This window comes from Mya arenaria, chromosome 5 (genome assembly GCF_026914265.1).
Source record: "Mya arenaria isolate MELC-2E11 chromosome 5, ASM2691426v1".
NCBI classification, from domain to species: Eukaryota; Metazoa; Mollusca; class Bivalvia; order Myida; family Myidae; genus Mya; species Mya arenaria.
The window spans coordinates 20,732,839-20,748,475 of record NC_069126.1 but is presented as its reverse complement, the minus strand read 5'-3'; the positions used below and the strand labels follow the sequence as shown (position 1 = coordinate 20,748,475).

General features: G+C 36.7%; 2 protein-coding genes across 3 annotated transcripts in view; both read left to right on the top strand.

Moving 5' to 3' along the window:
• LOC128235379 (neural cell adhesion molecule 1-like) overlaps window positions 1-5,606 on the top strand; it is an 81,009-nt gene extending 75,403 nt beyond the window's left edge. The window contains exon 21 of the mRNA XM_052950189.1: window positions 479-5,606. Within this exon, the coding sequence (XP_052806149.1) occupies window positions 479-577 (99 nt within the window). The 3' untranslated portion in view covers window positions 578-5,606. The remainder of the gene's footprint in view (window positions 1-478) is intronic.
• An 882-nt stretch (window positions 5,607-6,488) lies between these two features.
• LOC128235041 (uncharacterized) lies at window positions 6,489-14,785 on the top strand. Of its 2 annotated transcripts, none has more exons than XM_052949740.1 (8): window positions 6,489-6,593; window positions 8,398-8,541; window positions 8,850-8,985; window positions 9,719-9,826; window positions 10,393-10,515; window positions 10,799-11,158; window positions 12,425-12,616; window positions 12,949-14,785. In XM_052949740.1, exons 1-8 carry the CDS (start codon window positions 6,514-6,516, stop codon window positions 13,948-13,950), a joined length of 2,145 nt encoding a protein of 714 aa, XP_052805700.1. In that variant the 5' UTR covers window positions 6,489-6,513; the 3' UTR covers window positions 13,951-14,785. The 2 variants fall into 2 exon arrangements, with proteins under 2 accessions (XP_052805700.1, XP_052805701.1); XM_052949741.1 differs by lacking the exon at window positions 6,489-6,593 and adding an exon at window positions 7,338-7,858.
• Window positions 14,786-15,637: the final 852 nt, after the last annotated feature.

Below are 15,637 nucleotides of genomic sequence, written 5' to 3'. Positions count from 1 at the left end.
TGTAGGTAGTAGCGCTCAGTACTGCCTTCCCTGGCTCCAGGCATGTGTAGGTGGTAGCACTCAGTATTGCCTTCCCTGGCTCCCAGCATGTGTAGGTAGTAGCACTCAGTTATGCCTTCCCTGGCTCCCAGCATGTGTAGGTAGTAGCGCTATTTTGAAACATGTTATGCAGTTCTATGGTAAAATGAGTTCAGATTGAGTATTGTCTTAAGTCTTATTTTGATACTGGGGCCTGACTCATTCTATCTAAAGAAAAACCAAAAGACCCCACTGGAATAATTGCAGTAAAGTTTATAATCAGATCTAAACAAAAACAAGCAAACATAACGCATGCAACCTCAATTTGTTATCAAAGGGAACAAACCCTAATTTAAAAATATAAAGTTATCATATTGGTCCCTCTCATAATGTAATCCACAATCATCTGCTTATACAGTGGTTGAGTTGGCCAAAAACTAATTTTCATTTTATCTTGCAGCCAAGTGAGCCCCAAGCACCTGCTGAGGAGCCCCCAGCCAGCACTGACGCCCCTGCAGTGCTGCCCACTTCAACCACACCCACCTCGGGGGAAACCTAGAGATCCCAGGGGGTAACAGAGGGGATGGGGGATAAGGGGGGAATCACCTGTGTCTCAACTGTATATGTACTAACAGTGTATCTGACCACACCCTGTATTGAAGCAGAAGTGGGGGAAGTGGTCACCCTGATACCAGTTGAACAATACAAACAATGATTCCAGCAGTGTTTAATAATGTTGTAACAGTTCATTTTTGGTAAAAAAAGCATTTGTTTATAAATCATGTCTTAGTATCTATAAATACAACAATTCTGTGTTGTGATGACCATGGTCACATTACTTTTATGAAGCAGTCTTGAAACAAAAATCATTAAATACATAAGAAATATACAATTTAATTTAATTCACTTTGGCTCATACATGTTGATGTTAAGAAATTATGCTGTTTGACGTACTGTATAATTATCATTTCTGTTCTTTGATGAACAAAGGTTGATATATTGTCCTAGCCTTGATGTTGTCTACATATATACATTGTGCTGTGGACTAGCGCTATCATTTCACAGAAGAAGATGAAAAGATATTATCATGAGACCTTGAACACATGTTAACAATTTTTAAAAGCAAATATTTTTACAAGTCCCATAACTCTGTGAAAAACTATTTTTAAAGTAATTCCCGTTATAAGCTGAGATAAATGGACATGTGTTTGGATCAGTCAGCGATGTTCTTGTCTGATCGGTCAGCGATGTTCTTGTCTGATCGGTCAGCCATGTTCTTGTCTGATCGGTCAGCCATGTTCTTGTCTGATCGGTCAGCGATGTTCTTGTCTGATCTGTCAGCGATGTTCTTGTCTGATCGGTCAGCGATGTTCTTGTCTGATCGGTCAGCGATGTTCTTGTCTGATCGGTCTGCGATGTTCTTGTCTGATCGTTCAGCGATGTTCTTGTCTGATCGGTCAGCGATGTTCTTGTCTGTTTGCCTTGTGGGACGTGAAATGAACCAAGATGCCAGTAATGTTATTGAGATTATTACAAGTAATTGATGATGATGATGATGAGGATGATGATGTTGTTGTTGATGATGAGGTTTGGTCGGCATTCAAGTGTGCATAATATTTGAAATTTTGGAATATGTTTTGTTTTCTCAATTTATTAAAAAAAAATCCTTATAGTATTCATTCACATGATCTTGATGAAGTTTATTTCGTGTCCATTTAATCCTCCATTTTTCTGTTGTAAGAGTGATAAATATTAAGTGACAAATATTAATGCTTGAATTATTTTGTTGGACAATGTTTTTCTCTCCTTTTTTTAAAACTGCTTTCATTTAGATGCAAACAAAATTCCTTTTTTTTTGTTAGAGGTATTATTTCCTCTGGTTTTCTCATATATTAAATGGCGCCATTGGTTTAACATTTTTTGTATATATTTTTTTAGCTAATTTCTCAAGTCTTGTGCAGTTCAAATAAAAGCTCACTCTGTATTTAATATTAGCTTATTACTCTTGAATGACAGCAGAAGGTGGTTGATATTTATTCTAATGGATAGCTGCCTAATGAAGTGTGAAAGCTAGATCGTCATAATGGTGATCAATATTACTTTGTATAAATGTTCTTGTAATGTAACTGCTCCTTCAAATCTCTAGCGATGTTGCGATGTTGCGTGTACCGATGTTTAATAGTTATTTGTTGTGGATTATTTTCATGTACGTGGCATTGTGAATTTGTGCATGCCACAAATTATGGGGGCTCAACGCAAGACAAAAGTAACTCCTTATAAAATAGAAGGAGTTATATCATTCTTGTGCTAAGCCTTCAGTTACTAAGTTGTATTTTCCAATACACTTCCTAAGGGACCAAGTCCGTAAATCTGTAGTGGCCAGTAGTCATGGTAACCGTGTTGTCATAGTAACAAGTAGTATATCCGGGGGCGATGTGCGTAGGTGGAGTGCTCTTACCTTTGACAACAAGATGGCAACACTGCTGTAAAAATAAAATGCAGAGACCAGCAGTTAAGAATCTCAGTGACAGACATACTTATTTAACAAATTAAACACTAAAAGGTGAAACCAACCCTCCACAAATTTGACATGATCATTTAAATGATTTTAGATAAAACATATCTATGCAATGTTCTTTTGCAAAAAAAGCATTTCCTTGTGGCAGCTTGAATCTCGACAAATGCATGCTTAATATAACCTATTTTTACATAACGATTTGTTAGATTGCATGGCAGAGCAGACCACCTAGGTTACTCCCCTTACACACACACACACACACATACACACATACACACACCACATATTTACACCTGCTTGCTGTTGCATTTTAATGTTCCATTAATAAAAGTATTATGCCATAATCTTTGGTCAAGTGACAATTCCTGTCTCTACCTAACTACCTAATCAAACTATTGGTTACTTTTTTACACTATTTCCAGTCAAAACATATGTGTTTGCATAGGAAGAAGTTTAAAAAGTAAATTTAGCTTTTACCTGATGCGAAGGTTATACTTACTTAAACCATACCATACCTTTCAAGATACTGAAGGTATGCACAGTGACAAAGCAGAAATGTCTGAAAAGTTGCCTATTGGTGCATATTTTCTCAAGCATAATATTATCACTAAAAAAATACTTTATTGTTCATGTATATCAATAAAATACAGAAATAATGTATATTAAAAAAGAATATTTTGCAATAAAATCGACTTTGGCAGCATTTTGATGCCATCAGTTTTAATCTTCCTATTTGTAACATGTGCAATTACAATGTTTTCAAAAACCTATGTATCAATCATCCTATCCTGTTCATCATTTCATTAATTATATGTAAAATCATGTGTATAGAAACAAAGTTGTTGTTAGTTCTTTAAAATTTGTATCACAACACTCAATATGAGACATACATATAATAGTAAAACTTCAACCAGTCGTACCTTGGATCAAAAAGTCTCTGTCCATACATGTATTATTTAAGTTAATAAACAATATGTTCTGTTTTTAAAGCTTGATGTCTAAAGTCTACCTTTATTCCAACCTGCTTATTTTCTGACTTATTAAAAAATAGAGGGGTTTTTCAATGTCTTTTATGAGATATTTAAGAGATATATCTTATATATTATATGAAGTTGATTAATCTGCAATGTACAGTCTTCAAGCTTTCCTTACAATTATTGGCAAACATAGATTCTTTTATGAAATTATTGCTTATACTCAGTATTCCAAATTATTGTATTCATAATGCAGCTAAAAACATATGTATCTTCATATATTATTATAACCACCAAATTGTTGGTTTAAAATATTTGAAATACAGCATGTTTAATCTAGACAGTTTTTTTTACTATTTTGTAATATTACAGAAACATATATAGGGCTTAGAAATATTTATTTTTCATACATAACAACCAAAAGTGAGGAAAGTAGATTCTTGTTATAATTGTATTTATTTATTTAAAAATCTCAGGCATGCCTAGTTATGTTTTATCTGTTATTTGGGATGTAAAATATTTCTTGGGTAAAGTTTATACATTCTCATTCATCAGGGGTTTTGATCGTGATAAATCTAGCATCATCACTCTGGTGAACGAGAATGAGTTTATATGAAGCAGTTGTCTTTACAGCCATTATAAGCCATACTTAAGCAGGGTACACAAATCTAGCCTGGTATTCTTTCGTTCACCTTAGCTACCTGATTGATTTTCTACCTCTCTTCTTTAAAAAAATGCCTTCTATATTTTATATTTAATAGAGAGTTAGAAATTTTAAAAAGTGTTTGCTTTCTTTTAAAAAGTGTTTGCTTTCTTTTTTCATTTTGCATATCCATGTATAAGGTATGGAAGTGTTTTGTCGTTTTTGTGCAATAACTCAATAACTGATGTATAAAAATAGAAGCAGATATTGAGTTCTTGTATTGAGGTGACATTATATCATATATATGATGACTGGTCATGTAGTCTTGTCAACTGTTATGTTTACTTGATGAGTTATTGCACATCAAGGTGGCACAGTTTTGTCCGCTTTTCAACTTATAAATAGGGCATGACAACTTATTATTTATTTACACAACTAATTGAGCCTGCTATATTCCCACTAACAAAGTTGAAATAAATGTTGAACACTATTTGTCAGACAAAACATTCTTCAACAAACCCGGTTAATAAATGAACATATCAACATAATTTTAACAACATTTTGTGCTAAATCTCATCAGACAAACAAGTCCACAAGACAACACAATCACATATTGTATATACCATATACGCTTCCATACGTAGGATACAAATAAAGCCTTTATATATATGTGAGAACGATGTTCCTGAAAAAAGTGGTAAAGCCACAGATTTGCTTGTATTCTTTGAAGTCAATGTTATAGAGTTAGTTTGGGCATACACATTTGATATAAATTATAAAATAATATAATATATTTTAATATATAGCATATTCAGTAAGTAAAATATATTTCCATTCTGAACGGTTGATTTTACATGTGCACATCCTAGTCTCATATATTTAGAAAGATATGATAAATTAAATAACATTATAAAAATCCAATTCAAATATACCTGAATCAGTATTTTGTTAATTTTCATTTTTAAAGTTTTATTCCGCATTCATTTTCTCATTTTATATACATGTAATTATTTCCCCTCTAAGAAATTCATGTTATTTTTGTTGTAATTGTCTTTGTAATAAAATGGCTACATCAATGCACATATGTTTACAGCTTTTTGTACAGTTTTACTCAGTGTTGTGAAGTGTTATGTTGTGTTGCATCATTTGTAAATATATGTGTTCAATTTTATTGAAACTAGTCTGACTCGCACTGTCTCATACCAGATTCATATTTTGCTGTGAAAAAAAAACACTATCAAGTATTGCTAATTGTATCATGCTACTAGTATCCATTAAGACAGCACCATACCAGCCATGAAGGTTTTCAACAGCTTTGAAGGTTTTTAATTCGACGTTGTTGCTATTTTTATGAATCTCTTTGTCACGTGACTGGTCTTTGTGCTTGCCGTCTGCAGTATCCGAGTGTAACTTTTTCATATTATGTATATGCTTAATAAAAAATATAACAGATGTTATGAACTTACCTTCCTTAATGTGACCAAGGTATCGACATACGGTGGTCAATGATGGTGATGATTTTAGCTCACATTGGCAACAAGTTGTCCGTCGTTCTTCGTCTTCGAATGTGAGCATGAAGCTCCCTTTCATTTGCCTCTGTTTGGTCAAATATTTCTGGTTCAGCGAAAAATATGCCCCAACCCCCGAAAACGTTAGACTTAATAAATTATAAAAAAATTTTTTTTCCATTACTGGGCCTGTAGATCTTAGATATGAGTATTAGCTGGGGACCCTGGCATCAGCTAGAAGGTCGTCTATCATTTATCTTTTACTCGTTGCCGAGGGGTTAGCTTTCGCCGAGTCCCGGGGCTCATATATTTTATTTGGACTAGAATGGGAAAACGTTGGCATGGATCACGATTTGAGAATTCCAGTGATCAAACCTATATATGATGAATGGGAACTGGAAAATTTGCGATAAGAGTAATAAGTCTACAGCAGCTTTAAGATTTAGGACATTGTCATACGTTCAGACCTCGTACTGACAATACGCGTTTTGTTACGAATAGCATTTGATGAAAATTGCCAAACATTTCTCCGATTTATTTTTTTGGGACAAGAGCATTGCGTACAATGTACCATTGGTTAACCAAGAACTTACTCATTTCTTGTCTTTGGCAAACCAAAAGCAATACAAAACATAATACAACGTTTCCTTCTTTAAAAGGTTGAAAATAATCAATCATGACATGGACAGAACCCAGCCCAGGTGTACTTTTACTGTTCCATGTACAGCCCCCGTATTATGTGTCCACAACACAAAGGGTGCGCTCGAGTGAAGAACGAACGCACAGACAGGAATGCATTAAAACAATATGAAAGTAAGACAATTGGCAGAAAGTAAATAAATAGTGGAAATAATGCCATTCTGCCCATTCAGTCTTACCTTCCTTTTCGGACTAAAGTTTTTGGATTGTATTCATATCCTCATAACTTTCAGGTATGATTTTTGTATTATATTAGCGTGGTTTCGTTTTAATTAAAACATTACATTCGTTTTGTTTTTTCTGATTAATTTAATAATACATTCTCAGTAAGTTTGAAATGTTCCATTAAACAGCTTCACTATGCAAAGCTAAATTTCAACATTTGAATTCAAACTATGTGAACTATTTATAAATGCCCAGATATAAAGCTTAAATGATACTTGCCAATTGTTAGGAATATTTGCATTTCCTAATTCTCGTATTTATTTTCGTCACTGTTCAACAATATGCTACAATCATGTTTGTAAAGCGGTTGATCCTGTTCATAAGATACACCATTAACTCTTATTTTTTCAATGATAAGAACGGAACAATTTTCTTTGGCATTTGTTTTGTTTTTTTTCGCGAAGAGAGCTTTTCAATGTTCTCATTAGTACGCATATCGTGTAGGACCTTTGTGTTTCTTAGAAGACAATACAAGGAAACGCGTGTCTCATAAATAATTCACTTTTCCTTTGCTTTGATTTGTAACTGTCTAAAATCGGTGACAATTCCATCCATTTACAATTACTAGGAACATGATGAGAATGAATAATCAAGATGCGTTAAGTGTCGCATTAAAGACATAAAATATTTTCAAATATTCTAAATACTTGGAATAAATAGATTAATTGTTATGTTAAGTAACAGTGAAATAACTTTTATTTTATGATTGTGTTTTAATGTCATTGAATGGCGATAATTGTTTTACTGACCCCTTCCGGTCATGTTTGATCGTTATCTGCAAGAACATGCAAGAATCCTGGGTAGTTCAATGTTCGGACAATCTACCAACACTGACCAAAACGCTAGGTATTGTTTGTGCTACAGAAATGATCGTTGTTCTTTTTAGTTGAACTTTGATTATCAATACATGACACTGCAAATTATCACTGAAACAATGGAACTTAAGTGCCTTATGGAGCTGATGTGCTTGACCTGGTAGTTATATACAGAAGTGGCGAATTAAAGGGATGTAACATGACAATGCATTGAACAAACAAATACCGTGATTTCGAACAAGATTCGGTATTTGATTCTGGAGGAAAACGAATGTGAGAACACGTAAAATACAGCCTTTAATGTGGAATGTTCTCGTACATACATAGATAGTTAGCCTCGAGTGACCACTGAAACTATGCGTTCCAAATACCTAGTTAGCCTCGAGTGACCACTGACACTTTGCGTTCTAAAGCTGTTGCGGAGCTGAACTAACAAAACCCGGACGCTGAAGAGAAAGGTGATGTTCTCATTGACTGGATAAAATAACAGAAGTCATACACAACGGTGTTTGTTTTTCTTCATAACTGTTTCCACATAATACGTTACAGATATGAATGATATTTCAGTTTCTGTTTGTTCAACTAGGCGACAATGACCATTAATTTTGCTCATTTTATGATTCATGGTCCGTAATTTTCGTCCGAGTTCCGAGTTCCTGTCAGGATGTAGTTGCGGAATATTGTTAATTGTGTACTATTTTAATGGAATGAACTGTTGGGATGAACTTTTAATAGAAAAAATAGATGCCGTATTTTTTAAAGAAAACAACAACAACAACAACACTATACGAAACCAATACACGCCGGTGTTTAATATCTCCGAAAATCAATCAGGGATTGAACCGGACATTAAAAAACATAGGATTTTTTTATTGAATGTGGACGTCAGCTGATCCAGTCGTTGCCTTAAAAGTGTACGTGAAACATAACGTGTCTACCATCCGTGGTTTCATTCCCATGTCATAATAGGATAATAACTCATTCTTTGATAACGCAGATCACATACCCATGCGATGGACGGCGAACCAGAAGGCGGCGAGGCGGGACTGTGGACGTTCATTGTGGCATGCGGGACCGCCACTGTCGGGATGATGACGTCACTGAGCTTCCTTGTGTTCCACATATACCACAGAAGAAACAAGTGAGAGGCTTGTCGATAAATAAGTAGTTACTTATTTGTGTTATGAACATTTTGTTGAAGCCAACAAACACAATGGCCTAACACAATGGCATGCTATGACCACAACATGTCTTTCGTTCATTCATTTAAAGTAACCAACCATTGCGAGCATGAAATAAAACTATTATGCTACACAACGATTTCAAACATTAACTGAATATTCTTACTTCATTTGTTGTAAGTAGTCGACAGAACCGCAATTCACGTCTGAAAATGATATAATAAGTCGGTAAAGTCCAATCTCATTTTAAGGATTTGTTGTTTACTAGGATTGTAAAGATGACCAGTCCAGCCATGAACATCGTCACGAGCGTCGGTGCCATGCTGCTCTGTTTCGTCTGCTTCCTGAACGGTCTGGACTTCCTGTTGCGCGCAAATATCCACGTGCTCTCTGCGCTCTGTCAGGTATGCTCACGCAATTTTAACTCGGTGCAGAATTGAAAAAAAGTAGTCTCTGTCCGAACAATTTTTATATTGTTTATTTTCGTTCTTATTTAAAATTAGTTTATTCAGTATATTTCGTTCATTTGCGATAGAACACTTTACTAACTTAAGACACGAGTATGATCGCTTTTTGCTAGGAACAATACTAATACTCCCAGCGTTTAGTTTTATTTAACTAAATTTGAGAAAATTTAATAATTATCAAGGGAGGAACTCTTTCTCAGCGCCGAATGTTTAATTGTCCGCCCTTCTTTATTTTGGCGCCTTTCTCACTTGTTCTTTAGTTTTAATCCGGTTCGGACGTGTGTTTACTCCCCCCCCCCCCCCCCCCCCCCCCGCCCGATTCTTTTATTTCTTTTTGTCGGACAAGTTCTCAATTTTATCTTTGCTTACATAGTTACCCCTTTTCTTCCCTCTTTTATTTAAGGATTATTTGAATATTATATTATGTTTTTTCACATTATTATGCTTTCTGATGTGGTGTATCCTTGCATGGAGGATTTTTGGCTGCTTTTGACAAAACTTTATATCTATGTTAATTTCATTTCCAATCTAGCAGCCCATTATTTCGGCCAAATTAAATTTATAGTTTACATTTGTCTTTGTTTTTGCTGAGCGCAATAATTTCTGCAACATTTTGTAGTAATGTGTATTCAACATCCCCAATCCTCAATTATGATAATGTGTCTTGTAGGTCCGACTCTGGTTGACGGTGCACGCTGTAACGCTCATGTTTGGGCCGCTTGCCGCCAAGTCATGGCGCGTCCACTGTATCTTTAAGTACGGATTTGCAAAGAAAGTGGTGAGCATTCATTCTGCACTTTAGTTCTAGTGTCCAATTGTATTGCCCCTTGATGCTGATAGAGCAGAGTCTGTCTCTTTACGGTAGAAACAAGAAATACTGCCTATGCTCTAACGTGACAAGACTAACTTGACCGTATACTTGTAACAAACGATCCTTGATGCTTGACAGTCGAATGTTAGCGAAGCTGCTTTTGGGAACGATTATTGTAGTTCAGCTTCTTGTGGTTGGGGCTGTGGCTTTTAACCTCGTATTACTTGATTTGGCGAGTCCTACCAATCCTTAATATCCTATTATCAGTATCGTATGTTGACGGTGAACCATGACGGGACTGCTAGTCTTCCTGGCCGTGGACGCCGCCATCATTATCAGTATCGTATGTTGACGGTGATCCATGACGGGACTGCTAGTCTTCCTGGCCGTGGACGCCGCCATCATTATCAGTATCGTATGTTGACGGTAATCCATGACGGGACTGCTAGTCTTCCTGGCCGTGGACGCCGTCTTCTGGTGTTATCACCCTTTTACCACCAAACATGTACCAGGACCACCACTGTATGTTGTAGGTGATCCGGGACGGACGGCTGTTCACAGGACTGCTTGGCCTCTTGGCCGTTGACGCTGTTCTTCTCGGTCTATGGCAAGTTATCGACCCTCTCTCACTACACCACACGTGGCTCTTTGAACGGGTAAGGTTTCATAATTATACTCGATTTAAATATTGTATACCATTTCAAATTAGATCGGTCGCAAGGCAATTCTCTGGACAGAAACCAGTGCGTATTTGAGTTTCCACATGCCATTTCCATAAAAGTGTGGCTCTAGTGTTGCTCGAACTCACGCCGATTGATTTTGCTTAGAAATGAATTAGCAGACAAGATCGCCAATTCCAGCTGACATTAAGCTATAGACACGGCGGTCGTAAGAATAAGTATAAGAATATGAAGTATATTAAAATATATGCTCTTTCAGACTTTAGATGAATCAACTGAAGCTGGCAGCGATAACATAACAACCCCAGCCAGCGTCACTGTCGTACGCGAGTGTAGCTGCAACAATTACGCCGTCTGGCTTGCGCTGCACGCTGTCTGGAAGGTGGCGCTCCTAGCCGCCTGCCTCCACCTCGCATGGCGGACTCGCGTCGTCTCAGTACCCTCCCTCAACGACGCAGGTTCCACGGTCACCGTCATCTTTCTCACCGTGTTCGTAACGTTATGTGCTGCCATGGTTACCACGAGTCTCAGGCAACATAGTGACGCAGTGAACATCATTACCACCATCGCCATATCAGCGTGTGCAATATTTGTGCAAATAATTCATTTTCTCCCGAAGGTATGACAACATTTTTATTGCAGTTGGAAAACACGCACTACTGATCACATTTTCGAGGCAATTTGTTAGGAAATATTGGCGTCGTTTTCACCATCATCGAAATAACAACAATCATGACATTCGCCAGTACCATAGTCGCGACATCGATGTCGTCATTGTCGTTGCAGTTTTGTTTTTCGATGTAATATTCTTATGTCGTGTTAAAGCTGCACTCTCACAGATTGAACGTTTTGAGAACTTTTTTATTTTTTGTTCTTAAACAGTTAGTAACGGTTTAAGCTTAAATTAAAGTGACACTTTTATTCAAAATCAATACATACACATTCATAACAAACATCAAATTTGACTGATAAACCTTTAACTACTTACTAAATAGTGCATTTATGGAAAATATAAACTACTGAAAACAAGATTGTAACTCAGTATTTAATGGCTGAAAAGCGAAAATTTAAATGATTGGAGAATGCTAAAAGATTGACTGTGGTCTACTATAGTCTCATAAGGTAGACTTCCAGTTCCCGTGTTTCGTGCTCATATCTTTCAAATTAAACTCTGTATTCTCCCTAAGAACCAAACCATTATTATTTTTTTTATATTTATTCACCCTTTATCGGTATATTAAAACAACTGTGTTAATTTGGGTGAATCTTTGGAGTAGGGAGTAGCAGTGCATCTTTAATGTTTTATAATAAAACATTAATTTTCGAACGGAAATATGAAAATCTGCGATCTGATCCTTTGTCAGCAATCTTTTATCATTGGTTTGAAAATATTAAAGCAAAAATTTGCTCTATCCAAGACAAAAAATAAAAAGTTGTAAAAACGGTAAATCTGTGAGATTGCAGCTTTAAAGTGACTCTTTTTCAAAATCAACACATATACATGTATAAATCATAAATCTTTACTGATAAACCTTTAACTTCTTACTAAATAATGCATTTATGAAAAATATTAATTACTGATAACAAGATAGTAACCGATAGCAGACAACACAACAATATAATGATTGGTAAGTGCCAAAAGATTCACAGTGATTATTTTTCGTCTCATAAGGTAGAAATATCGTGCTTTCTGCATCTTTCTTTCAAATTTAACTCGGTATCCTTCATCACACCCATTGTTTTCTGACATTTATTCATCCTTTTTGGTATATCAAAACATTTGTATAAATTGTGGTAAATCTTATTTGGGAGTAAGAGTGCATCTTTAAATATCATTACTTTAACCGAAAACACACTTTAAACAATTAATCTCTATGTATCCCAGGTTCGTTACTGGTGGAAGACCCCTAACGACGTCTCTTTGCGCGTGTCCTCCTCCTCGCTCCGGGAGCTGGCGAGCGCGGAGTTACCGCCGTTCCAAATTGGCGACCTAAACGGAAACACCGTCTTGCCGCACGGGGACGGCATCGTGGAGATAGTGGAGGAAAATAAGGCGCTAAAGGACTCACTTATGGAGGTTAATGCAGTCCATCACTTATTTAATAACAATAATTATTTATATCTTAAAACGTAATAATTCATTACATATTGCAGAATGATTAATATTCAAGACTCTTATAGTTGAGCTATTCCAGGTTTATAGTCATACAATTATAACATTAAATTGATATCTTTAAAAAAATAAAGTAACTCTTAACATCAACAACATCAACTACAAAAACTGATAGCCAACGTTTAAGAGTCCGTTTATGCGTACACAGAGAAACGATACACAGAGAAACAGAACACAGAGAAACGATACACAGAGAAACAGTAGTTGAAACATTTATTTTTTATGATTGTTTACAGAAGGAGGGTTTGATATCAGCGCTGCAGTCTAACCTAGACCTGGCTAAAGAATCTCTATCGAAGCTGCCCTTGACATTGGACATCAGCGGGAAACACGACAGCGGCATGGAAAATGACGCTTCTTCCGGGGAACACGAGAACCCGGAAGGCGAGTATGATCTTTTGCGGACTCCCCGATGTGAGGTGCCCCGGGACCGAAGCGGCCTGTATCGTGTGGAGAACGCGTCGGAAAGCCGAGATGATTCCTTAGAAGATGCCGCTTTACAGCAGACGGATGTTAAAATTGCTCGCTCGGCAAGTGTTCAGAGCAGCAAACGTAGTTTTGTGGCAGAGTTTACGGACATAACGAAGTCAGTGGCTGCAAGACTCGAAACTGCTGCGTGCATAAATTCTGATCTCAGGAACTCAATTTCAGCTGATATGGAACGCCCATATAGTGAAACGGAATGGATATATGAATCCAACACGGACAACGATCAAATGGCGGACTCCATCGCCAAGTCGTACAACCTAGGCGACAATCACGAACTGGTCTCGTACCTTAACACCCATCTTCCACGTGAAAACAGCGTCTTCCAGATCCGGAGGTCGCGCCGACACAGCTCATCTTCCGCCATGTCTTTTCAATCAACGGGAAGTGGCTCCTGTCGGAGCCCCGACCTTGATAGCGTCTCCGTTGACGTTCCGTCCCAATCACGTGACTCCGCGTCCGCTACGCCCAACTCAGTTCAGCACGCGGACATCCTTAGATATTACTCATATCGCCATATGAATGACGGCTTCCAGAGATTCAAAACGTACAGAATCAACAGGGACTTCCGGCGCTCAGGATACAGACGTAGACAATCTGCTCCGGTTGCAAGGACACCATCAAATGTCTCCGTAGCACCTCCTGTACCACCTAGAAAAAAGCCGGTTGATATTTACGCCGTCCCAAATGTTGTACAAAGACCGCCTAGGTTGTACATGAACCCGAAGTGGCCAAAAGATTCATTTGTATAAAATGCGGAACTTTTCATTTGTGATATTAATAAGTCGTGTGTGTTGCCATTAAAATAACTTTAACATTTCCACATTTTGTTCTACAGGGGGATCCACATCAAGCGAAGCCACCCCTAATGAAATGCCTGCGATAATAGTGCACATGAATTATTACTAGAATGATTTAACAAAGATTTAGTTTGGTGTTGGTCTAATTCGGAAAATCAAATATGCGTTTGAAAAGAACCATTTTGCCAAAGAATGTACATAAAACTTGTTGGCTCGATATCGCTTGACTCGATATCCTCGATTGCTCGATCTGAGTTAAAAGGACCGGTATTTATTTACTATATTTTCATATTAACTTCGATCCGATGGCTCGATTTCTCGAGGGTCGAATTTTCTAATTAATCCTGGTAGTAATGCTAACGATGCGATGACAGTTGTAATATATACATTATAAAACCTATCATGAGACTGAACACCATGTCATCGGCACAACACAGGGAAATATCTACAGTTAGTTTTGTTTGAAAGTGAAGTCAAATAACAGAAATAGGGACTTTTAAAAGTTCATAGATAGAAAAATAAAATGCCATGATAAAATAACTGGAAATAAAACATATCGTCGTATTCGCACATTGAGGTTAATGAACGCTTAGAATGGTTGTAACGGTATCCACTGTGTAACACTATTTTACATATAAATGGAAAAGGATCAAACCATTGAAGCTTACAACATGTATTTATTTCGTTAAACATGAACACGCAAATCATATTGTATATAATTGTAGCTATCCACATTTTCGTAAAAACGTATATTGTATTAAAATAATTTATTAAAGCAACATATCAAGCAGTTTCAATTGGTCAGATCCACAACATTAATATCTGCTCCCCCCTTGTCATGAAAGCAGAAAAAACAACACACACAAAAAACTACTGCAATAATGCCTGAATATACGTCTTTTCTTTAGCCACTTTGTAAAATGTATTGCATTGGGTCGGCTTTAAAACAAGATTGTGAATTATGTTGTTAAATTATGAATGAACACTTTTTTTAATTGTATACACGTATATTCAGACATACATTTAATTAATCAAAATGAGGTAAAAGCGCTTAAAACCATTAGCTACCCGACTACATGCAGTACTGTGAGTTTTATATACATTTCCCTTTTTTGAGTAAAATATACTGCTTGTGCGGCATCTTCTTGTCCCTGCCCATCTCTTGGCTAAAACATATTCCCTTAAACTTTCAGACATCATCTATTCTTCATCACCTGTGTTAAACTGTATGTGACCTGAACATTAGAGATTACCAAGTATTATGTGATGAGAAGTAAGTATTTAAGTTAAGAATAAAATGTACCACTGCGTAGTTGCATGTGTACTGATAAACATTTGGCGTTCCAAGCAATGTTCGCTAAACCTCATCGTTTGACCTCAGACCAAATTGTGTTTACCTTTGGAACTTCTTCAGCATCGCTAGAATCAGAAGCAGGGTTTTCTTTACTCTCTGTCTTCTCCGTACTTTCAGAATTTCAGACTTCTGGCCACGTTTCTATTAGGCTAGCCTGCTGTCAGCAATTCACAATTTCGGTAAGGTCGGAGGTGGACGGGAGTAGTGACGGGTAACAACCAAGTCTAGAGTGTGGTGTGGAAGAATAATGATACATCGGGAATTATAGTGTGACACAATCACCAA